The sequence below is a fragment of the Perca flavescens genome, chromosome 1 (assembly GCF_004354835.1).
Source record: "Perca flavescens isolate YP-PL-M2 chromosome 1, PFLA_1.0, whole genome shotgun sequence".
Classification (NCBI taxonomy): Eukaryota; Metazoa; Chordata; class Actinopteri; order Perciformes; family Percidae; genus Perca; species Perca flavescens.
In genome coordinates, this window is record NC_041331.1 from 25,490,822 (window position 1) to 25,516,961 (window position 26,140).

The 26,140-nt window shown below is 39.7% G+C and overlaps 1 protein-coding gene across 3 annotated transcripts in view; it reads right to left on the bottom strand.

Annotated features, from left to right (window-relative positions):
* The window catches only part of tcf12 (transcription factor 12), an 82,512-nt gene that overhangs the window by 46,206 nt on the left and 10,166 nt on the right, over nt 1-26,140 (bottom strand). For all 3 annotated transcript variants that reach the window (XM_028582422.1, XM_028582432.1, XM_028582414.1), the window contains exons 4-5: nt 24,627-24,700; nt 15,954-16,056 (exon numbers count right to left, since the gene is read on the bottom strand). In XM_028582422.1, coding sequence (XP_028438223.1) covers nt 15,954-16,056; nt 24,627-24,700 — 177 coding nt within the window. The remainder of the gene's footprint in view (nt 1-15,953; nt 16,057-24,626; nt 24,701-26,140) is intronic.

Here is a 26,140-nt window from a genome sequence, read left to right on the forward strand (position 1 = left end):
ATCACTAAAACCACACCGGAGGTGGTCTAGGCCTCATATGTCCACATTTTTAATACCAGTGAGAATGGGAATGTTTCCTCAGCCACATTAATGACACAGAAACCACAGAGTGAATCGTGTGTTTTGGATGTTTGTTATTTATCAGTCTCGTATTGCCATAGCTCCACAGTGCTGTGTTAGCTCTGGAGAAGGCCAGCGAAACAGTGGCTGTGAAACTGTTTAATTTCTTGTAAATTTTTCACAATACAAGTCCCCCGTTACTTTGTTATTTAAAAGCTTTTACTATGAAGCGGCAAAATCAGGAAATGTTGGGTCTTCATCAGCAGTAACACAACTCCTAAAAGGTAACATAAAAGTAAATAAGCAGATATAATATTGAAACTAAACTTTAAACCACAAAGATACAGTTAGAAGCTACAAACTGAGAGCTGACACACAGAGACTTTTAAAAATGTCTTTTTCTCCTGCACAGGTCCCGCCACCCGTCAGTAGACATCTTTATGTCGGCACACAGACAGACTGTGGGCAGCGCTTTTTCAAGTCCTCACACATTTCCATGTATGTATGTAGGATTTATGTAGGAGTAACCACTGATATTTATAAAACACACACAACCAGCCTATATGCAAACGGAAATGATGTACGTCTTTATTTGCATATAGAGCAGGGAAGTGAGCTCTGATCACAAGTGGTCACTCAGGAGGCATTTGGAGACACATTCTACTGCCAGGTGGAAACACCCATACCGAGCTGTCCGCTTGTGATCCCATCACTCAGATCCAATTCTAAAACCAGGTCAGAACGGGGCTAAGATTGTGAAAATTTTCACAAGAAGAATCTATAAAAATGTGTTCCACGGAGACAAATTGTGGCAAAAACTAAATGTCCATGCTTTACTCTTTCCATCCCCTGAGCTAACACTGCTCATTAGCTGTTAATATTATTTAAAAACCTGCAGTACAGTATTTGCAGCCATGTAACCAGCTGGAAAAAAAAGGATGTGCCAGCTATATTCAAACAATCAAAAAAAGTACAAAGATCTGAGTGTCAAGCTAAATCACACAATACCATGTCAATTCAATACATTGAAACTTTTGGCAGCAATTATAGCTTTGTGTCTTGGTGCCTTGATTACAGTATCTCTCACCGTAACTGCCACATTTGCACAGGCTTGGTCAAGCTGGTTAGGGAGCATCTGTGAACAGCTATAATAAAGTCAATCCACAGATTTTAAAGGCATTTAAGAATTGGTATTTTGTTCCACTCAAGGACTTTCACATACAAGTTCAGTGTTATTTTAACTCTAAGCTCTGAATGCCAGAGGTTACGGTTTTGTCAGGACAGAAATCATCATCCCAATGTAAGGCACTCTGAAGCAGGATATGTTTAATAATGTGCCTGTATCTGGCAAATTAGTTGGTCAACACAGCTTGATAACATCTCAGTGATGCACCCGTGCCCAGTTGCTGCTAAATATAGCACTTTGTATTGGACATCAGCTATTGTTTAGCCAGACCCAAAAATCTCATGCTTTCACTGTTTTTTTTCCATACTCCAGTCTGCTGTCATGTGCCTTTTATCAGGAGATACTTGTTTCTACCCATCCGCCCATACAGCCAACATTTTAGTTACACTGATAGCTTATTTTTCTGGAAAGCTCTCTCAGTGCTGCCAAGGAAGTGCATTGTTTCATATATGTTTGGTTGCCCAGTTTGGTTGGGATGAGCAGCTCCTGGTCTCTTGTTCCACATTTTATTTCTTAATGATGAAACCTGCTGAGCTCTTGCAACACTTTGCATTATACTGACATTAACTGCTGTCCCAGACACCCGGAACACAGTCGAACTACACAGGATGGGGGTTAGGTGCTTTGCTCAAAGTTAGTTTAATTTATTTGTTTCACAGAACATAAAATACAAATTAAATTGAAGAAATACAAAAATACATGTGAGGGTGTGGTAGAAACCTGTAATGGCTTATATAAAAAGCACAACCAAAGGACATACACCAAATGTAGACTACAGATTTAACATTAGAAAGGACATTTTCTCTTTCACTTTCCTTAACCCAGATTTTCTCTACTATTTCACAAGATTAAACCAGCAACCTTACACACATTAGCTTGCTTTTTAAACTGCATTCCACACGCTTTATTCTGCAATAACCACTATATAAAATACGAGTGGTGTCCAACCACAGGATTGATAACCCTGAGAGTGACATTTTGTTTAGTGAGCACCTTCTTCACCAGCCTGTGCAAACAAAGCAATTTGGTGTTAATGTGAACTTAGTAATATTGAGATTGTTCAGCTCACTCCAACTAACAAAACACCCCACACAGTCCTTCACCAAGCACAGAGAAAGCAACAGTACACCTGTTCAATTTCCATAATTATAAATTCAAGTGTGAGCAATAGTTTTTCATTGTGATGCGTCCTCTAACTTTATCAGTGATCACTGATTTTCCATAGTGTCCACAAATTCACATCAGCTGTAACTCTACAAAAGATAATATCTAGAATCTAGAACATTTCAATCCAGTTCAACCTCAGCAAAAAAACATTGGGTGCTAAAATCCTACTGAAGGAAAAAGCAAACTGGCCAGTCCTTCATAGTGTGCCTCCTTATTGATCACAGTGCTGCAGTACAGCCCCTTATTCTGATAATGTGAGAGGTAGTGACCTAAGCGTCTCCAGGGATCAATTCAAAACCCTTGCCACAAAAACAGCCAATTAGTGAGCGTGCTTCACAAGCTTCTCAGATGCAGTCCAAGGGCCTCTTTTTTTCCATCCAGATAACACGTCCATTTCCCTCACTCCAAGGAAAGCCAAGACCATAAAAACAAAGACATAATACAGAATATTGTTAATGTTGAAACCACATGTGTTTGCTGTTGGTGTCTGTGCATCTGTGCTCATCTTCTCATGGGATGTCTTCCATGACACCAAACCACGAAACATTAATCCTATAAAGTCAATAGCCCATTTCTTATTGTCAGACCCCTAGCAGGACTAATTTATGGCAAAAAGAAATTTTGATGAATCTCTACTGAGATCTCCAAGACCTAAATACAGATTGTCATACAGATGTGTGTCGTTTCCATGAAAGGGAGAGAATATGATTCTTATTCTGTGAGGATTAAATCATGAACAGGATACCATATCTTATATAAAGTCAGGTTTTGGCCTCTCTGGATGCCTTGGAAGTACAGCAAGACAGGCTCCGTGGTTACTAATGCATTCCTCTGGCAACAAAAGACAGCACACGGACAAATCAGATGTACACTCGCTCACTTTTTCCCCATACCTTTTAAAATGCCTCCTTTTGTTTCCTTTTCTCAAGAGTTTGTGTACATCCATCCTGTCAAAGCTGTTTGATGCTTCCACCAGTTTCTGTTTGACAGTGAATAAAAGCTGGCTGGGTTAGAGTTCAGGTCAGTGTGGATGAGGAAACAGGGAGGTAGTGTACCACATCAGCTTCCTCCCTGGCTGGGGGGGTATGTCTACAACCCAGCATCAGGAACAACAGTAGGACAGAGAAAAATGATAGAGCCATAAAACACTGAGGAAACATGTCTCCCCTGCCCTGAGCTCAAAATTAATTTCTGCATACAGCCTTGTCAGCAGTGACATTATTCAAAACAGCAAGAGCAAATGTTAATGAGTTCTTATTTGCATATTTATTTTTTTCTTTGTTGAAATGTCACTGATTATTATGTACTATGATGATAAATGCATCTGCTCATGCAGCTTGATGTGTAATTAGCCATTAGGTGGAATAAATAGATCAATTAAAAAGGAGAGGGGCCAGGATTAAGATAAATCAAACCAAGAGGAATGCAGGAGTGAGAAACAAAATAACCCATTAGGCTTGGGGGGGTGGGAAGCTTACGTCTATTGCTTTTAGATCAGACTAGAAATCTGGAAAGGGATACTAATCAAGGAAAGGTGTCTAAATTCTCAGCTAAATCAGAGATATCAAAGTGTGACGGGGCGCATAACTGCCGTCTGTAGCGATGCACTACCTAGTTTAGCTCACAAAGACGGAGTGCGAATGTTGCCGGTGTATGTTTTGTTAGCATGAATGTCCTGGGTGGTGGCACCATACGTCCGCAGGTCAGCAAGGTGGACGCCATTCGCAGTTCCCAGCCGCCCTCAACCAAGAAGGGGGTGAGGTCTTTCCTGGGGTTGGTCGGCTGGTACAGGCGTTTCATCCCCAACTTTTCGAGCCGTGCTACTGCCCTGTCCGACCTCACTCGCAAGACCAGCCCCAACAAAGTGGTCTGGACTGCTGTGTGTGAGGCCGCTTTCCATGATCTCAAGGCGAGCATGTGCCGCAAACCGGTATTGCGGAGTCCCGACTTCTCCTTGCCATTCACTGTGCAAACCGACGCTTCAGGCATTGGCCTGGGGGCGGTGTTGTTGCAGGGTGAGGGGGCACACAAAAGACCCATACAGTTTGTGAGCCGCAAACTGTTCCCTCGCGAGACACGATACTCCACCATTGAAAAGGAGTGTCTTGCCATCAAGTGGGCTCTTGATACTTTGAAATATTTGTCTGTTTGCCTTAGCCACCCCTGTATTTTATTTGTTGTTGGTATGTTCCAATTTCATGGGTGTGCTACAGGCCTATATAGGCTGTCAATTTCAGTTGCTGGGGGAGCTAGAAGAGGGTGGACGTAAGTCTGTGTAAGGCTCTAGAGCAGGGATCACCAACACGGTGCCCGTGGGCACCAGGTAGCCCCCAAGGACCACATGAGTAGCCCTCAGGCCTGTTCTAAAAATGAAAATTGAATATTGATATTATCTGTTTCCCACCTTGTTAAGTCATTGTTGATAGTTATTGTGAGAAATCATTAACTTGATCAGTGTCTTCACATAGATGAGTATCATTAATCATTAATAATCATATATAACGAAAGGCAAACTGAGCATATTTGTTAGGCTATTTCAGAAGAGTGTGTCAAACTGGTAGCCCTTCATATGACTCAATACCCATGAAGTAGCTCTCAGTTTCAAAAAGGTTGGTGACCCCTGCTCTAGAGACTAGTTTCACAAGTCAACTTATATACAGCTGCATCTGTATTTTTGGTACCATTTCATAAGTTTTGACTCTCATGTCAATTTATTTTATTTTTCGTGAAAGTATTTTTTTACTTACTATTTTTTGTTCCTTTAATTTTGGTTTTATTAATTGTTTGTTTTGCCTGTGGGCCTTAATTTGGACAGAAATTAAAAGTCCATCACTCCAAACTTCATCTTTGACTACCCTGAGTGTCACTATCTGCTTACAACGACTCTCCTACATCTACCTTCGACACAAAGATTTTACTGCACATTTTTAGCCCTGAAATATGACTTCAAAAATTAGAAGCTGCTGCCCATCGCACTAGTTTATTTTCTCCCAAAATCCATCTCTGTGTGAGAGAGGAGATGTGGATTTCCTGATTGTATTTATCCTATCCCCTCCCGGAATAATCAGGTGCCATGGCTCGGCCGATTTGAATTTTTTCTAATTTGGTAAAAAGGAAAGAGGAGGTGTAAAGGGGAAAATGTTTTTGCTTGGCCTTTGCCTTTTTCCAAGCCCAACTATTCTCCTGCCAGCGCTTGTTATTCAAGAATGAGGGAAAAAAAATGCATTACTGCGGACCAGATGGGAACATTCCACATGACCAAACCAATCAATCACCTTGGTGGGACACAGGTGTGACACAGCCGTGCAGCAACACACCATTTCACAGTCTATCAGGCACAAACACATGGTCACCAATCAATGGCACCCTGAGGACCCATGAGGAGGGGTGCTCCTCCACAGCCTCACTGGTTCATGGCTGATGACTTCATAATCACACATCCATCCTCTCAGGAGGCGATGAGCTCCCTAATAACGTCTCCCACCACATGAACACCAACACTGTAATGGATGCTGCTTTGATAGGGATGCTAACATGCTCCCCCTGCATCACACATTCACATGTGATCTCACGAGAGAGGGATATCCAGAAAAACAAGAGCACATTTGACAAGTTGAAGAAATGTCCCCCAGTCGGATATTAGAATTAAGTCAGTGTGTGACATCAAAGTGTGTGTCTATGTTTGGCAAACAACTGTTGAACAGTGAAACAACAGAGATCCGAGGTGAAGGGCAAGTAAGGATACACACATGGGTTAGGAATGCTGATCCAGCTCCAAGCACTGTGGGCATATTTCCTAATTTCATAAACAAGAAAACCCCTGCAAACCTTTAGGAATATAAGCCTGCATTAAATAAAACACCCAAACAGCCTGAAGGGGATAAATCGTTTGATGAGTGCACTCTGTGGAGATGGAATTGTATTGTGGGCAAAAACTATAGCAGCCATTTAAAAGAGTTTTGTTGATTCTAAGTAGACTAAAATAAATGTACCTCCCCACCCCCATATTCCTGTCTGTGAAGAAAAAGTCTCACAGTGCCGTGCTTCTCTCTACACATCCCACACCTCGCACTCTCAGGCCTGTGCCAGGCATTGTTAAGTGGGTGTAAAGGCGAAACAAATGTTTGCATTTTATTAACCAATCACAATCCACTACAGTCCAACAAGAAGGGAGTGTAATATTATCTAGTGCTTTGTTTGCCAGCACACCACGCATGGACGCATGACACATAGGAGAGCATTTGTGACTGTGGAAAAAATGGAGGCGGGGGTGGGCACGGGAATTAACCAGCATCTGTTGGCCAGGTTTTCTGGGGCTCGTCAACAAAAGGACTCAACCTTAGATGTGTTTTCAAGTTAGAGGCTTTCGGTGAGTGAAACTTTACAAACTTAAACTTGAATTAGTTGATGACACAGAGACTGATGTCCAGTAATCAGGGGTCAATTTCATGCATTATCTATGTTGTAGTAGTAGAGTTACTCCGTAGGAAAGGAAGGAGGGGGATCCATCTCCGTGCCCAACATGGGTTTATACCAGGATTCCACTGGGCAAACCTGACAAAATCTGCACAAAGGCCAAAAAAATGTTTTATCAGAAAAGAAAAAACGAGCTATAAATGCTGAATGTACAGGATCAGCTATAGATGTTTGCAACAGGTGTGTACAGTAACACAGTGTCAGGTAAGATTATGGACACAGAGCTATTTATTCAAGTTGTTCTTAATTGAAAACAACTGTAGCTTAGCTGGAATGCTCTCATCTGTAAATTCCAGAAGTACCAAAGCCAGGGTCAACACTAAATTAAACATCAAATTTACAATATGTTTGCCATCGACACTCACCTAAAGGATCATTAGAACACCTGTTAAATTTCACGTTAATTAAATGATCTAATCAACCAATCACATGGCAACTGCTTCAATGCATTTAGGGGTGTGGTCCTGGTCTAGACAATCTCCTGAACTCCAAACTGAATGTCAGAATGGAAAGAAAGGTGATCTAAGCAACTTTGAGCGTAGCATGGTTGTTGGTGCCAGACTGGCTGGTCTGAGTATTTCGCAATCTGCTCAGTAACTGGGATTTTCACACACACAACCATTTCTAGGGTTTACAAGGAATAGTCTGAAAAAGGAAAAACATCCAGTATGCTGCAGTCCTGGGGGGTGAAAATGCCTTGTTGATCCTAGAAGTCAGAGGAGAATGGGCCGAGTGATTCCAGCTGATAGAAGATCAACTTTGACTCAAATAACCACTTGTCACAACTGAGGTATGAAGCAAAGCATTTGTGAAGCCACAACACGCATAACCTTGAGGCTGATGGGCTACACCAGCAGATGACCCCACCGGGTACCAATCATCTCCACTAAAAATAGGAAAATGAGACTACAATTTGCACTCTCACCAAAATTGGACAGTTGAAGACTGGAAAAATGTTGCCTGGTCTGATGAGTCTTGATTTCTGTTGAGACATTTGGATGGTAGAGTCAGAATTTGTTGTAAACAGAATGAATGAGAACATGGATCGGTCATGCCTTGTTACCATTGGGCAGGCTGGTGGTGTTGGTATAATGGTGTGGGGGATCCCTTTCGCCTTGAGAACTGCCTTAATTCTTTGTGTCATTGATTCAACAAGGTGCTGGAAGCATTATTTAGAAATGTTGGCCCATATTGATAGGATAGGGTCAAACACAGTATTAGTATGGGGTTCCTTATAATCCTTTAGGTGAGTGTATAGAGATCATATGAAAAATGGGTCCAGCCAAATTAATACTGAGTCACATACTCACTGGCATGGTTTGTGTTTACAGTTCTATACAGTAAGTACGACTTTCTGCAAAGAAGATTCAAGGCACAAAATGTTAAGACTTAATGGTTGCTGTTTTTTATTTTTGCGTATATCAAAGTTACACAGTGATAAGATATTTAGTGCTGTTGGCAATGGCAGCGCTGAAGTCAGCAGACTTTAAGTGTTCCACTAACAGAAATTGTTCTGAATGAATCTTTTCCCTTTAAGCTTTGCGCTTGTATTAAATAATCTCTAACATTCTTCTTGGCATCAGCTGCCGGCAGCATGAGGCGAGAGAAATGAAAAAAGGGGGGGAGGGGAGAAAGAAAGGAAGAGTGGAAAATAAAGCGAGATGTCGGATGTACAAGAAGGCCAACAAGCACAATGGGTCTTAGCGACAGAATTTGGATTTATCTTAACTTATTTTAACCACTTCTCGAAGATTTGTATTTTCAGCACAAAATAAAGTTAAGACAGAATTTGACTCTTTTGTTGTGCAACATCTGTAGACTCACATGTACACGTATATAACTGCTTTGGGTCTTTCCTATCAACATACATAACAAGCATTCTCTCATATAAAAAGGTAGTGAAACGAGCTACACTTGAAGACAGCTTTCCACTGATTATAAATACAATTGTGGTGTGTGATGACTTATGTCATCATACCTTGGCCATACCCCAGCTCTTCCTTCCTCTTTGGAGAGACAGCCCCTCCGGGCCTATTGGGACTACAGCTGATCCTCTGCAGCTGGGAAGCCTTGCCAGTCGCATGCTGGGGGCCAGGGCCTAGGGAAGGCAAGGCCAGGGCTGGGCAGGGCCGAGATGGGCTGAGAGGAGCACGAGGACAGGGAGGGCTGGGATGTGTGGGGAGATGTGGGCGGCATGTGAATGGAGAAAGGGGATTTGCGGCCTTTCAGTTCGTCTTCAGCTCTTCAAGCTCCACTGACCGCGGTAATAGATAAGCACACCCTGCAGCTCTGCATAATGACCGGCTACATCCACTTAACTGTACTGCAACACATCTCCTTGTCTTCCCTTCGCTGCTCTCTGTTCTGTTCATATATACAGTACATATATACATTTTGTACTTATCACTTTTGAGAGAATGTGCAAAAAGTGAATTAGTACTGTATGCAGCTCTTACTGTGAAAGCTTGCAGTATACTGTATGTGTATGTGTGGGTGAATGACAGAGTGGGGAGAGCGAGCAGCATTGGCAGCACCTGTGACCCATACTCTAGCGGAAAGTGGAGTGCACACCTGAACAGCACCTGGCCACAATCAAAGCCTGGGTCTGAGGAGGGTCTCCCATGGGACGGAGCATTAGTACATGACACCTGCCCCAGTGAAAACACACTGGGGATGCCAGTGTGATGTGCGATTGGACACTTCCCCAAAAGCCTTGAGGAACAATTAGAAATGAAAAGTGAAAAGACTGAAAGAGATTAATTTTGTTCTAGTGAAAAAGACAAAGATATAATGCCTTTTTTGTATTCTAAAAAATGCAAACAACTCCATTTTAAATTCTATTCTTTAGTTCTAAAAGAAAAAAAACCAAGACAAGAAGTAGATTTTTGTTCACACAGTTTGTAGCCAAGGAGAGGAAACTGCACAATGAAATGCTAAATATGAATGGTAATATGATGCAAATTTTAGTTTCCAGCAGTGCATTATTATGTTCCCTTTACCAGCAAGCATTATGGCAATAAACTACCTAGAGAGCACAGACAAATACACAGCGTATGATTACCATATATCGTTATTGATTATATCAATCCAGGCCAATAATATTGATCTGAGGTATTTGCAAAACCATCATATTACAACTATAAATGTTGGCTAGGAGCATGCTAGTACAACAATGAAAGAGAAAGCAATAAGCAAACAAACACACAGGCTCTGAAAAGGTTGCATGAAAGTCATTTTAACATAATAACACAGGTTGTGGGTCCTTTATTTGGTCACATTAAACAAATATCTGATTGTACTAAGAAAACAGATTTTTTTTTTTGACAAAATTTAGTCAAAGATTATTTAATCGCTTGGTCAGATAATACAAAAATCCACAGCTCCTAAAACTGGTTTTATTTTTTTCTGAGGCCCTTATGAGATTGAGCTCTGAGGTGCCTTAGTTTAGGATGACAAGTCGGAAACACATTGTAATACAACACACAGAGCTTGTCTGTCATGTATTTTAACTGTAACATCAGTATTGTGCTGTCTAGACATTTTCTTTAACTCATGGCAAAAACTCCACCTAAAGTATTTCATATAGACTATGTATTTATCAAATTAGCAGGAAACATGCTATATTGTGATATATATTGTTATCGAGATATGAAATTACCTATGTTGGAATAGAAGATTTTGGCCTTTTCGCCCAGCCCTAGCGGTGGGCGAGACAAAAAGACAGGTAGTCACATTAAGGTCACATGTGGCTGGGAGCAGGATGCATGCGACTGTATGAGTGTGTTGATGTCAGCGTTAAGCTGATTAGTATTCATGCAGGACTAAAGCTGTATGAGTATTATGTATGAAGCACACCAGAGAAATGTAAGAATTAAAGTATGACTCAGCAGTTGGGATATCACGCCCTCAGGCACATGGCTGGAAAAAGAAATGATGCGCAAGCAGTCATCACCACAGGTATGCAGTGAACATGAAACCGAAAAGGAAAACATCAAAAGGAAAAAGCCAGCTGTTTGTATTTCTTAAAACATAAAAGTTATATAGGCTATAGGGCTATGGAGTAATTTATAATCAATCAAATTTCATCACAATAAACATAACACTATGCATGATATAGACCAGAGACCAAGCACCCCTCCCCCCCACCTCTGGACCTTTTCAGGGCTTAGATAATGTATTTGTGTGTGTCACAAACACAGACAGAAATCTAGACAATGGCTTGGTGGCTTTTCCTACATATTGCATTTTGTAGTGACAACCATGATGTTTTCATGGTCCTTGTCTTTCTGGCCAGTGAAGAGTAGTTTGAAGACAGAAGGCAAGACTGTGATGAAAGGTTTACTTAAAACATGTACAAGTATTAAAATAAAAGGCAGCAAATTTAGCCTAAAATGTTTTAAATGCATGACGGAATAATGGATTTCATAGGTCTTTCGAGGTCCCTATAAGACTTTTTCCTTCTTATTACAATGAAGGGCCACAAACTGTGACTCTTGACAGCTGTGAATAGCTGCATCAACCTTGTCTTGCTAATTAGCATAGCAACATAAAACCGTCATCTGGGGTTAGGCATGGGAATCAAAAGGCTTTTTACACTTGGCGGAAAACAGTATCAGTCCATTAAGTAAATAATGACAAAAAGGCAAACATTAGGCAACACACACACACACACACACACACACACACACAAACACACAATCACAATACAGCATGAAGTAAAGGAGCAGAGTGCAGCTCTTTCAGCTCATCGCCTGTGTTAATTGCCCAGATTGCTTGAAATCATCCTCCCCCACTGGCTTCCCGTCATCGAGCTAACACCACGAGAAAAAATCTTATCACGTAATTAGATCTAACCATTTTTTAAGTCAGGGCCATGAACTGTTGACTATCCCTGTGGCTACACAATTAGACGAACTGAATGAGAAACAACCCTCCACTACAAGCCCTTAAGTCAAGTATTACTACATACGGTGAAGAAAGAGAGATACAGTGAATTACATCCATTTAACTCATCAGCTGTGCAAGAACATGAGACAATCGAGAATAACAACTGCATGAATTTAAAAGATTAATGTGTAATCCTAGACCGGTTGGACGATAAAACATTTATCTTTAGACTCTGATCCAATCATGGTTTCATTAGTGAATGTCAAATCATTAAAAACAATATAATGAGAATTTAAATTACCAGCTAATCAGTGATGTACAACTATTACACAGAGATACTTCAGTCAAATAACGCTCTTTAGTCACAACAGGTAGGAATCAGGGAGGGTGATATGGCCGTAAAATAATATCGCAATATTGAAAGCCATTTCTTTGACGGGGATATTTTTTTATATATATATAAATCAAAATTACAATATAAATATGATTATCGTATAATTGTAACATAATTTCAGCTGAGCTGTTGTGGATTCACAGGATGTTTTGGAGGAGCAGACGGAGGCCAAACTGTGGCTCTGTGCTATGATTTAATATAACTCTCGGATCATTTTTTCCATTTTTCCACCCACTGTATCTCATTATTAAGACTGTACATCTGTGTGACACCCTAACCTAGAGGTGGGGAAAGTACTTGTGTGTCTGTGAGGCCACAGGAATCGCACATTGTGTAACTGCAGATCACTGTGAATGATTTGTCAGTGGACTTAACGAACGCAGCCTCTTGCAACGCATGTGATGAGCGGTGGAGTCAAAGGGACTCACATGGCTGAGACTGAAAAAGTTTTTGTCTATAGTGCCCAATAATATGCATGGACAATGTCGCTGCCACCTGCACGGCAGCATGCAATGGATCACTTGCGGGTTAGTAAGAGGATTGTAGCCCAAGAGGGTGAGGCTTAGTGCATGTGATGGCCAGACTAGCTGATCCTTACTAACATGGGAGTATGGAGAGCCCCTGGAGAGAACTGTGTCATCGTTAAGCAGTCAGTGCATTTAACCCAAACCCCATCCCTCAGTATGAACCCCCACACACTTCTCTTGTGACCCCCCCTGTCAGCCATCTGACACCCGCTATGACTGTTTAACCTCTGCTCACTCAAACCTTCAAATCCATGGAACCGAAAGCTGGCTTTTTCTAATCAAAATGTTTGTATCATAATGTTTACTGTAGTTACATACACACTGACATGACTGTGTATAAGGGATTCCTGGTCACTATAAGTCACACCATTCTGAGCACATTCAGAAAATACTGATATGAATCAATGTATATACAATACTTTTACTACACGCAAACCACATATACTGTTATACAAAAAAACTGATCATTAGTCATGCATTAGCACAAGATTACACTGAGTATTGATATTGTCCAGTGCTTTTGTGAAATGATCGTGTGTTATTTCAGTTGTTAAGCCGTGGCTGAGAGTTTTAGCAGTACAGAGGTCCATTGTTGGTTTCTAGAGTATATCAAATTTCAACTGCATGCAAATAATGATATACAAGATCAGAGCACTATATAATACATAGTTAGTGATTGTCTGTGGTTTCTTTGATCAACTAATACTTTGACTGATAGACTTCAGTATGTTTTCTCCAAAGGAAATTTCTAATCAGTGTTGCACTTTCTAATACAAAACATGGTTTAAATCTACTGTGCTGATAAACTAAACCATGTAAACATGGAAAGTATGTCATTAGGGTTATGAATTGGGCACTTCCCATCAGGAACATTACATTGAATAAGAGGCAGGAAACATGAAGAGGTTCTTAGTGCCCTGACACACCAAGCTGACCGTCAGCCACTATTATATTTAACATTTTAATCAAACATATTTCAAATTGGGTTTCAATGCTTACATTTAAACAGAATTACAGTTGTAAAATTGGTAGGCTAGTTATTCTTGTTTATCTTTCTGCAATCCTGGGTCTTCTGCTTTTCTTATTCAATGACTGACTAGCTATTTCGTCTCATGCAGTTGGAGAACCTGCATCCGGCTCTCTGCTGTAGTCTTTGCAATGTGTTCAAGTGCAACTTTAAACAGAAGACATGAGGTGACATAAGGCGCAAAGCATTTGATCAGGTTTCTTTGTCAGCAGCATTTTTTGGAAGGTGGCATGATGTGTGAGAGCCGTGATTGTAAATTTCAACACACACAGCCTCAGGCAAACTATTTGCTTAACATCTCACCCATGGTTTTCACACACCGGATGGAATGACAGCAACAACAACCAGAAATGTTGAGATGCCACCTGACTTGAAACAAACCATTCAGCAGTTCAGAAACTAGAGTGACTGACTGGGTTCAACCACTACTACAAGAAAAAATATAGTATAACTGTATATTTCACTGTTGTGTGGTTGTTCTCACCTCTGTTCATCGATAAGGAATAACCCCTCAGACATGATTTAATGAGGGTGCTGAAAACTCCATACTGTAGATCTATGCAAATCCCAGCTATTACTCTGGAACAACAATTTAATAAGACCATACTCATCTTGAATTCCAAGCCTAAGGTAAGCATACGCTATTCCAAGTTTACAATCAGGCTGTCTAAATCTGACATATCACTGCAACAGATCACATCCATATTCTGTAGCTCGTAAGCATAATTACAGACGCAGTTGAAAAGCGGAGATATACGCAGTGTGTGTGTGTGTGTGTGTGTGTGTGTGTGTGTGTGTGTGTGTGTGTGTGTGTGTGTGTGATATCAACTACAAGAAAGATAACATTTTGTTTCAATTCAATAACACCCATTTGCAAACTAATTGCTTTTCTTGGAAACCAGGGTCATTACATAATGAGCTGAGATGTAGTTAGCCATAAAACTGTCAAGTGGTTGCACATCACAATGATGCCAGTCCAAAGAGCTGGATAACACACAGCTTTTAGTTGTTATAATAGGACAACTTAGTTGGTATTTAGTTGCAAAAGGGGGTAGGTTTTGCGATCATTATTAAAGTTTAGGAGAAAAATAAACACACAAATAGGCCGATCTTTAGGAGATTTACTTTCACAAAAGACAATAAACTACCAGCTACCATGCCACCAACCTGAGTAAGTACACCTTAACACCACATGTTATGATTGAGAATATATAAAGAATAAGAATAATAGTCAACAAAGATTGCTAAAAAATAAATGATGATAAATGATAAATGGCTGAAACGTGCAGCTTCTGCAACTCCAAGAGTTGAACTTGACCTACAGTACTGAAAAGAGAGAGCATCTCCAAAATCATTATGTTTAATATGACTTTTATATAATTAATAGTGTTAAATAACATCCCGTTATAAATATACTTGGAACACGACGGATGGTGTCGATTAAAGGGTACTTATGCTGACCCGATAGTACAGTGGGGGCGTATCAGACCACTGATCTAAGAAACAATATAATAACAGAATCACTGCTCTGCTCCACCTGCTTCGACTGTTATCAGCCGGTTGAATGGGCGTTATCAGTTGTTTATCGCTATTATAGATATGAGGCGGTGGGGCCCTACTCTACCTCATTCAATGGAGTGATAACATTCGAAAGGGATGTCTGCTCTGAAAATTTAATATAAAATGCAAATATGGAAATCTTCCCATTATTATCAGGAAACATTACCAAGCAAACAATGAGGACAAGCATGATTTGACAAATTTAAAAACTAAAGACAGTAAAAAAAATATAGAACACTGTTAAATCATCTACAATAAATTATATTTGATTCTGATGTGAGAAGGTCTTTGCTACAACTGTCTGTTTAACCCCACACCCCAAAACCACTACCCTGCTGCCAGTGGAAGTTGCTGAGGGCAGTTTTCATGTCTAGGAGACAGCTTCTTATGACGGAAAGCTATACTGATGGCGTGACTTCTAGCCTGGGGGAGGGTCATCACAGGAGGAGGAAGAGGGAGATACAGAGAGAGGGGAGGGGGATTAAGGGAGGAAATAAAGACAGCAGGAGATGGAAAGAAAATACAGCCCTGAAGCCTGGCAAGCCTTTCAGTACTGCTACCTTCAGATGCATGATGTGTCTTAACCTCAATCAGGCAATTTTCTAACTCAATGTCTTTCCCCTACCAAAGGGCATGTGACGGGTGAGTTGAAGAGAATCACTTACTTACCCATTATGTTCGAATTCATGAAAGGTGTTGGGGACAATCCTTCATGGGACACTAATCGACTGTCACTCAAATGATCGTTGTAATGAGGGCTGTCAGCAAAACCCTGGGGGAAGAGATCAGAATATTAAGCACATTACTGGGTAACTTCACTAATTGAGTGATATGGCATACCACTAATTAGTAACAGGAGAGCCCAACTGGTCTGTTATGCTAATAAACATCCCGCTTTCTTGTGTAATTGTCCAAGTACATTAAAGAGAAAGTAAAGAAAAAAAGATCTTTACATCTCTCTTACTTACATTTAACTGTTGGTTCAGATTAATAATACATTCACATTTATAATCCCATTATTTGCCATTAAGATACAAGCATTCAGTGGACGAACCAACAATGATATGTATTACACTGTTGTTGTTTTTTACCTTATCTATTATCAGTCATGCCCAGGTATGTAGTGCTATTTCTTTGAGTACCGAAGCGAACTTACGACGCAGGCGCGCAGTTTAAATTGTGGCTCATTTCGAATGTTATTTAGTTCACAACCATTAGAAAAATACTACTATAAAATGAAAGGATGTTTTGATGCCTTGTCATTTTATGAGTTAACAGTTAGCTAGTTATAGACTGAGAAAAAAATAATTGAATTCACCATGCAGCAATGTTTTCTTGCATGTGTTGACGTCGTGAATCAATCAACACACCTTAAATATCAATATTACAACTTTGACCATTCCTTTTGTTTTTATTGCCTCTCTTGCATGACATTCGCTTTAGTGATGATTGGATCTTCAAGCACATACATGTTTTTATTTCAACTGGATTATATTAACAAAGAATATTGTATTTCCTAACTTGGAGAAAAAAAGTGGCAAAAGTGGAGAATCGTTCCGGTGCACTACGGCAGCACTACACCCCTGCATGGGTATAATGTATTTAATGAAGGTGGGAGTGGTTATGAATGATAATGATAAATGTTGTTTTACTGTTGTATTTTATATTATTTAACTGTATACAATAGTAAGACCATTTTTGGCCAACTTTCACTCTTGGAATGAAAACACTTCTGCATACGTGATTAAGTGTAATCAAAAAACCAAGCTCTTTATAAAAGAGGCAAAATGCCATTGTCGTTACGGAATATTTGAGCTTTAACATTAACTAACATCCTACTTAATTCCTCAGCATATGAACTTCATATTGCCAACCTTTCATCACCAACAAACAGGTGAGTGTTGTTAATATTTTTGCTGGTTTCTTGGCTCTTAGAAAACAACTGGACCTGTAGAGCTTTATCTTTATCACAGTACATCTATAAAACATCTAAAACCCTAAATATTCATTTTTTATTTTTGAATCTACTATTTTATCAATATGATAAAATGGTTTATATATCACCCCACAGCTCATAAGAAGGTGTTGTTAGAAGAGGAAGAAACAGAGAGATGTAATCCTACATCATTCCCAGGTACCTGCAGCTTAAAATAAAATTGCCTTTTTCTCCTGCAGCTTAACAGTGCCTTTTCATGACAGTTATCAGCTTCAGGGGCTTAGGTCTAAATATCGGTCACAGTATGGTTTTTGAAACTCAGGGTCCCATGTAATAAAAGATACTCCGTTACAGTGCTAATCCCAAGCCCTGTGAAAGTCCTCATGTGCTCCAGTCAAATACATCTCCCCAAACTACATTAACTCCCACCAGAGGGACTGAGGAGCAGTGGGCTTGCATTTCTATAGAGGTATTTTCACCAACTCATACCCTTTGCATTCAACATACAGTAAAAAAAAAAAAGTAAATCTTATTATCCATCTTTTTTTTGTGAGTGGATGGTGATGGAGTAATTTCAAAGGCAGTGGAGTGTTGTGCTGTGTCGAGGGAATCCTCAGAGATTCCCTATTGTGCTCCTGCCAGGCCGCACACACTGTTAATCACACCATGAACAGACTCAATAACAACAACAGCCCTGTGAGAGAAGCTCTAGCAAACGAACACACAAAGACTTACACATACACGGCTAACGTAAGCAGGCAAAAAACATATCCTCTGCTCTGTAGCAGAAAAGGGAAAGTGCTTCAAACTACAGACTTAAAGGAATAGTTTCACGTTTTAGAAAATACACCTATTCGCTTTCTGGCAGTGAGATGAGAAAACTGATACCCCTCTTATAATTGTCCATTAAACATAAGGCTACAGACAGCAGCCGGTTAGCTTAGCTTAGCATAAGACTGGAAATGGGGAATCAGCTAATTAACGGGTTGTATCTAGTTTGTTTAATCAGTTTAAAAGCGTAAAAACTACAATCAGACATTTTATGGGGGTTATGTTCAGGACTATTTCTGGCTAGGATCAGTAACCTTCTGGAGTCTCTGCTCGTTGCCTGGCCACTGCTATCAGCCAAGAAATAAACGGCGAATTGTCATTCTTATGCTTCATTTTTCTTCTCCAAATTAGACAAACAAAATTACTGAGCTTTAAAACTACAGTTAGCGGACAGATATGAGAGTGGTATTGATCGTATTATCTAATTCTCCACCAGAAAGCGAATTAGCGAATTTCCCAAAATGTCAAACTATTCCTTTAACTAAATATTAGTAAGCACTTGATGAGTGATGAGCAATTTGATCCCTTACCAACAAGCCTTCTTTGATTGTTACGATTGTGTCAATGCAACCAAACTGTGTTTGCTCCTCTGGCACTGACTCAATCACAGATCCCTCATCATTCCCAAACACTAGTGGCCTACATCTATCTGAGACACTCACACACGCTGTCATCGCTGCCACAGGGCGATGTTGGCTAAATAACTGTCAGATCACTGTGGCCCCCAATCACTCGCCAGAATGTTTAAAAAGTCATCTCTTCCACACTCATCGCTGCGTCCCAGGTGAACGTGTGGCTGCATGTGGCCGCTTGGGAAGTGATGATATGGTTATGATGGATGCGTGTGGGGTCGAGTATCAAGTCGGGGCAAGACACTGGGGAAGTGGGGGTTGTCATGCAGTGGCGGTGGGCACAGACCCGACTGTCAGGCCGCCAGCCTAAAGCTACAGCTGCCCAGGATACAGCGGCTGGCTGGGAGCCAAGGTCAGCACGGCAGGTCTCGGGACTGTTCACAGTTGACTGATCACACACTCGTAGCTCACCAGCTCAAACAAGCTCAGGGACAAGAGTGAATTCCCTTTGTAACAGACTGAAAGCTGAAGCACTGAGAATGTATTCCAAGAGCCTTGGACAAATATTGTGAATAAAGCATCATTTGGAAAAAGCTCTTATTTTTTAATCAATTATTTGATTCTCATTTAACAAAATAATGGAATGAAACTAGTCATTCATACTTTAAAAACAACTTATGACCAAGGGCAATATTTTCGCGTTAGAAAAGAATAATACCCAAGCTCTATGCAACGCTGATGTTACCACTGACTTTCAAAATCAAGTAGAAGTAGAGAATGGCAAGACACATCTCAGGGACTGCAAATATTCACAAACATAAATATGATGCTTTCATTGGGTGTAAATGCAAGAAGCACACTTGTGTTCTTCTACACCTTTATCATTATTATTTCGTCACGTTTTGCACTCTGCTCCTTCCACATTTTTCAACGTGGAAACTTCATTCAAACGTCAAAATATTCAGCTCATTTAGGAAATCCTTGCTATTACTTTTATCATCCATACCTTTCCACATTCAAATGAATAGACAGAACATTCAGAATTTAAACATTTCCACACCTTTTCCGTTTCATACATCCTGGCTATTATTCAACTTTCAACCCCATGTTGTCTACAACACACACAATTCTGCTAATTTTTTAGTAACCTGACACTACAAATTAATGTTGCAACAACTTTGAGCATTATCAATTAATATATTCCAATTGGTGATTTAATGGTCATAAATTAATGATTGCCAACCATAATAGGATGTTACTTTTCTCTGAATCTAATTTTGCCACAATTTACATGGTTAAGTATATCGGGTAATCTGGTCATAACTGGGTTATAAAACATTTTTTATTGAAATAATTGACATCATTTAAAGGTCCATTATATAGCTAATACTGACAGCTAGCGTTTAATGGTTACTGCAGTCCAAATTCAAAATACTGAAAAGAGTCTCCTCCCCAGCATCAAAGTTCACAGGAGTTGCCAGGTTGAAAATGCTAAACCCAACGTCACACAGTCATTGTTTAGCTTGATGCTAGTCTTGCATTGCCAGACATTAGCTAGCTACTTCACAGCGTAGAAGAGTTGCCTGATGCTGCTATGTTGACGGTTATAAAAGCCTGTGCTCTCGCGGAGCTCTTTACACGGCTGATAGTTACCTTTTATCGACTAACTGTAACAACAACGACCGTTAAAAAGACCGCAACCATGCAGAGCTTTGTGCCCGACTGGCAGCCACCTTTTCACTGCAACAGCCGCTAAAAAGACCGTGACCTCGCGGTCGTCTGTAACCAGGGCACAGTCACTGTCTGTCGGCTACGCCCGCTGAACAAAAGCAGGGGAACAATTTTGGCAGGGGGGAGATTCTCGGTACTACTACTTCCAGACTAGAGGATGGATACCTGAACCGAGCCCGACGGGACCCGACGGGCCGGGTACGGACAGATATTTAGAAATGATGTTCGGGTCGGGCTTGATCTCATCTGCGCGATAAAGCATTGAAAATTTTAAATTTAAAATAAGCTTATTATGTAGGTGCGGTGCGCACCTGTGTTAACGTGCACTTGTTGCTCCGTGTGCGCTGATGCGCTCATCTGTTGACATTTCCGAATGCCTTCCTACAGTTGCTTAATAAAAGCGGGCTTTCCACACAAACAAACGTGTCATTAGTATGAGAACATTTTTTATTTTAACTGTGTCGGGCTCTGGTCAGGCTCGGACATAAATTGCCTGTCGGGCTTGGGTCGGGTTTGATTACTGCTCTGTTGGACACGGGCTGGGCTAGGACAGACAAATGCGGCCCGATCCGCACTCTATTCCAGACCCATTTTTACAGCTTGTCTATACACTGTACAGTCAGTACATTACACATTATGGTTGCCAGTTTATAAGAACGTGGGAATCATCTAGTTACTGTCCAACATATAACGTTAACCTTGAAGCTGGCGATGTGTAACATTAGCCACAATAACATAAGATAACGTTACATACATTGCAAAGCAACCAGTAGATAACACTGTGTCCCAATCCAACACCTCAGGCTACGGGGTGTTTCAGGCATATGTCATCGATCCTACGTTAGCAATTAGCGTGTGTTAGCATGGCGGCGTTAGCACCAGTCAGGATCACTTCACTGGCTGTGTTTTTTTTTCGCGAGTAACTAACTCAAGTACTCTATATAATTTAATGTGAGCAAATGAATGTTGAAATTAATGAAAATGAAAAATCCCTACATTAGCCGTGATATAGCTAAATGAATGAAGCTCAACGCTTAACGTTAGCGGTTTAGGAGGAAATTAGTCAACTCTGTGTCCTTTTAGACTCTAAGCTGTCTCTTTTTAAATGCATCTCCAATATTTACCTGTGTTTTACCTCGTCTCTGGTTATGCAACCTTAGAAAGATGGGGAGTTTTTTTTTTTAGGGCGGGTAGAATGAATCTATCTCCGTTGATCCTGTTCGTTTGTTTGCTGCTTCCATTGTTGTACTGCAGCTGTAACACGCTGTGTTTGCGTTTTTGCAGGCATATCTGGCAACCGGGCCTGGCTGTCAAAATGGGCAGTTGATACCAACACAGGCCAAAACACAAACAGATGTTCCGTGGAACGTAAATTTCAAAGGAGAAAATACTGGCTTTAGCATTGTTGTCAGAAAACATAGTACTTCAACTTAGTATGTTTCCTTAATATCTGATAACACATTGGGGTAATTTTTAAATTAAATACAGTAAATATATTACATATATGCCCCTTTAAAGAGATTTTACTGAGGTTCATAAGAAATGCCACTCACTTCCTAAAGCATATCAATATAGGTGTGTATGCAGCTGTGTGTGTGTGTGTGTGCCATGTGCTTGTTTGCATGCACGCCTTATGGTGGTGCAGACAGCTGTCTGCTGGCTGATGCTGTGCCTTGCAATGTCAGAAACACTCATTTATATGCACCTGGAGCACATATATCTCAAGCGTCTCTGTCTTATAATTCAAATCGAGCTGCCTATGTTACCATAGCCTGTAGATGTTCATTCGGGAAGGGCACAGAGAAATAAACAAGGTAACGCAGCCCGAGTGGCTCTGACATTTAAATGAAATCTAATGGAAAGTGACAGGAGATTGACATTAAATGAAATTCATACAGGGCATCTAGAACAACCAATGTGTGAGGGACAAACAAACAGGGGGAGAGCTGTTCACACTTGCTCACACAAACAGTGCGATGTTCTCACTTTAACAGAACAATAGAGATGCAGATTAATATGCACAATTTCTTCTATATTATTATTATTATTATTATTATTATTATTATTATTATTATTATTATTATTATTATACAAATGCAACACACACTTATTGCAATTTTTGGTGCAACAAATGTATTTTGCATTGTCCCTGTTAAATAAACAATAAAAAAAACATTGTAAGTCAATTATAAACATTATAAAATTCCCATTTTCTTCTTTTGTGTAAATTTGTAATCACTAACACAATGTCATAGTATAATCTGAAGTATTGAGGCTGCACAGAAGACATGCCTCCTCCTTGCATAATGCAGGATAACATTAATTGTGACCCAACACTGCAACAACAGTAAAAGACAAAATGTAAATTTTGCTTCAAACCAGTTTCATATGAGTCATGGATAAAGAAGTGTTTAGATGTGCTACAGAAAACTATTATCTGTCAGTGTAGCCCCCCTTTTTCACCACTGCTCATACTTTTTTTTTTTTTTTATGACCACGAATAAGTTGGTGTACAGTATTGCCTCTGGCTGCATCAGTTTTCTTATTACTAGTGCAAATAGTGGAACCATGTTATCCCGAATCTAATAAGAGTCATCAAATAGTAGCTGGGTGCCATTTGCAGTGACAGAAACAATGTATTGTAAATACACTACTGCAATATCTACAAAGATACTGATGTGTGCATGTGTAAAACCCTTTGTGAGCCCAGGATTAACAGTGGAAAGAAGAGTCTTTTACTGTAGTTTACAGCATTTTACTCCCGCTAGCGTTTACAGCAGTGGTTCCCAACCTTTTTTCCTTGGCGCCCCCCCTACTCATGTCTAAGAAAAGCTGAGCCCCCCCAAAACCGAAGTTGAGGTAACTCTCGAGATAGAGCCTTACTTTCTTTTTTGATACAGAGGAGTTATCAGCACGGTTACGTTTCTCCTCCATGTTTCATTTATAAAATAGTGATGCCGTGGCGGCAGGAAAAACGAGGATACAACAAAATACTTTTGTATACATTATATATTCTAGTGTATTATCATAATTTGTTTAACATGTGCAAATATATATATATTTTTTTCCTCAACCTCAAACCAGATAAAGACTTGCGCCCCCCCTGTGATCTTCGCCGCCCCCCCTGGGGGTGCCCGGACCCCAGGTTGGGAACCACTGGTTTACAGGATATGACTGGCCAGTAGAGAAACAAACCAACGGCCTTGGAGATCTACCAAATGGAGGTCAGTGAATCCCATTCAACCCCTGCTTAAAAACGGGAATCACCTGCAGTGTCACTGCATTGGCTTGTTTCACCACTGTTGACAGACAAATGCTTTTCAAATGCACAAACAACAACTGATTTTTACTGCTAGTGCCTGCCTAAAGATACACTATTCGAGGTGAAACGAATAGTCGGTAAATCAACAGAAAAGTTACTATTTTTATATTTTATTATTTATTTCAGTAATTTTTCTATCAAAAACACCAAGAACTCTCTGGTTCCAGATTGTCAAATGTGCTGCTTCTGTTTTATAACTTATTGTAAATTAAATATCTTTGTGTTCTGGACAGTTGGTCGTATTTTGGGGACGTTGTTGAAATGAATTGTTCAATTGATTGGTTCATCGAGAAAATAACTGGCAGATTAATCCAAAATGAAAAGAATCCTTAGTTAATATCACCTGATAATACGTCCAAAGTTATCAGTGATGTTTTGAAATTGAAGACATGTTTTTTTAGGGTTTAAAAGACCCAACAGAAAGCTGGGATTAAATTTAGAGTTCTGGGGTTCAAGAGGTGGAGGACCCTTAAATTAACGTTTATGTTTGTTCATTAATTGTCCTTTTAATAACACTGTTTCCCCATTTTACATTATAATGATCGAGAGTAAAGTCATTCCCTCAAAGGCGCCACAACTGATCACATGCTAACTGCTGAATTAACAGCATCAACCTATAATTTGAGCAGAAACATTTTAACAGACCTCTACGACTAAAAATAAGCTTGATCCCACTATAATATCAGATTGCAGTAACCGGTTTCCTAGTTAACTGTATAACATATTTGTTTCCACATATATCTCAATTCCACCACCCATGAGAACATTAACTTGTCATTTCGGTTACAGAGAACTGTGTCTATTACAGGTCATTCAACATGACTGGTAGTCTGGATAAGGTAAGAATATAACATTGTAAATGTACCGGTTTAATGTAATGAGTGTTAAATGATGTGCTGTGGAGCAGAAAGGCCATTCAGAGGCGTTATTTAAGGTGAGGGTCATCTTACCCGGGAGGACTCAAAGGAGGGACTGGACTCGCCACCTGGGGCCCAAGACGCTTGGTTGGTCCGCTCATCTGTACCTGTCAGAGAGAGAGATGCACGACTCAGTCAGCAAGTCAAGGTTACTCAGTTAGTTCAATGTACACACAGTATATCTACATTCTCTGTATTTGTCTCACACAGAGGCACGATGAAGAAGTAGTGAACATCTGAATCACAATGACCAAGACAATACTGCTAATTAAATACACACATAACATGCAGTGACCCTGTGATTGAGTTTAACAGTGTGTTTTCAGTTTTAAACATTTTTTATACGGACAATCCTACACTTGAGACAAAGATGCGTTTTCCTGTTACCTAACAAGAGATAAGTAGTGAAAAATGCTTGTTTTTCTATATAAAATCTTTTCAAATAATGACAGTATAAGTAAAATCGTTAGTCGATAAATTGCTTGAAAATTAATTGGCAACTATTTTGATAATTTAAAAAAAAACTCACTTGAGTCACTTGTCAAGTAAACATTTGTTTGTACCAGTTTCTGAAATCTGTGAATTTCCTTTTTTTTATATTATTGTAAATTAGAAATCATTGGGGTTTGGATTGCTGGTTGGACAAAATAAAAATGTGAATTTTTCATGTTAGACTCCCCCAATTTTCTGACATTTTTTTTTTTAAAGGATAAATCAAGGAAATAATTATCAGATAAATTGGTGAAAATAAGTTGCAGCACTAATTAGCAGCCAATCAATGCTAGCAATGCTACAATTAATTATAAGGGCATGCTTGTGTTAAGGTCTGATTAACATCTCACTCAAGTAAAAACTGTTATAGTTTATGTAATGGCATTATCTCATGATAGGGATTTTACAACATTTGGAAATTAATAAGACAAGTGACTAATCAAAGGTCAAGCTTCATGTCCAAAAATATATATTTGTATTTACAATAAATAGAAACTGTTTCATGTGCTTCAATGTACCAAAAGGTAATTTACAACTCTTTGGCATTGATGCATGCCAGGCTACTTTCCGACAGCTGAGTACTAAAACTTGATAAAACTCATGTTTTAAATTAAAGAAAAACCTCTATGCTTCAAACGTCAAACAGATAAACAAATAAAATCAATAACTCCAACCAACTCCAAAGCAAGACCATCTGGCATATATTGAAAAATATAATATCTGATCTTTCGAATCTAATTTATGAGATAAAGTCTATAAAAAATATTTGATGCCTCAATTGTTGTTGCTGTTTGAAACAATATTGTGTTGCAGTAAAAGCCAAAGTTATTGATTGTCCCTGTTGTAATGTCATCTGTCTCAGTCAAATGCAATACCGTTTGTATATTTTTAACTTCAAATAAAAATAAAAAAAATCAGATTTCAAGAATTGTGTATGCTCAGAATAATAATATTAATACTCCAAGCAACAACCCAAACTTTTCAATGTCAAGTACATTTTTACCTTAAAATCTAACAAATGATATGCACGGAGGTGCCTCTATGTAGCAGGCTAA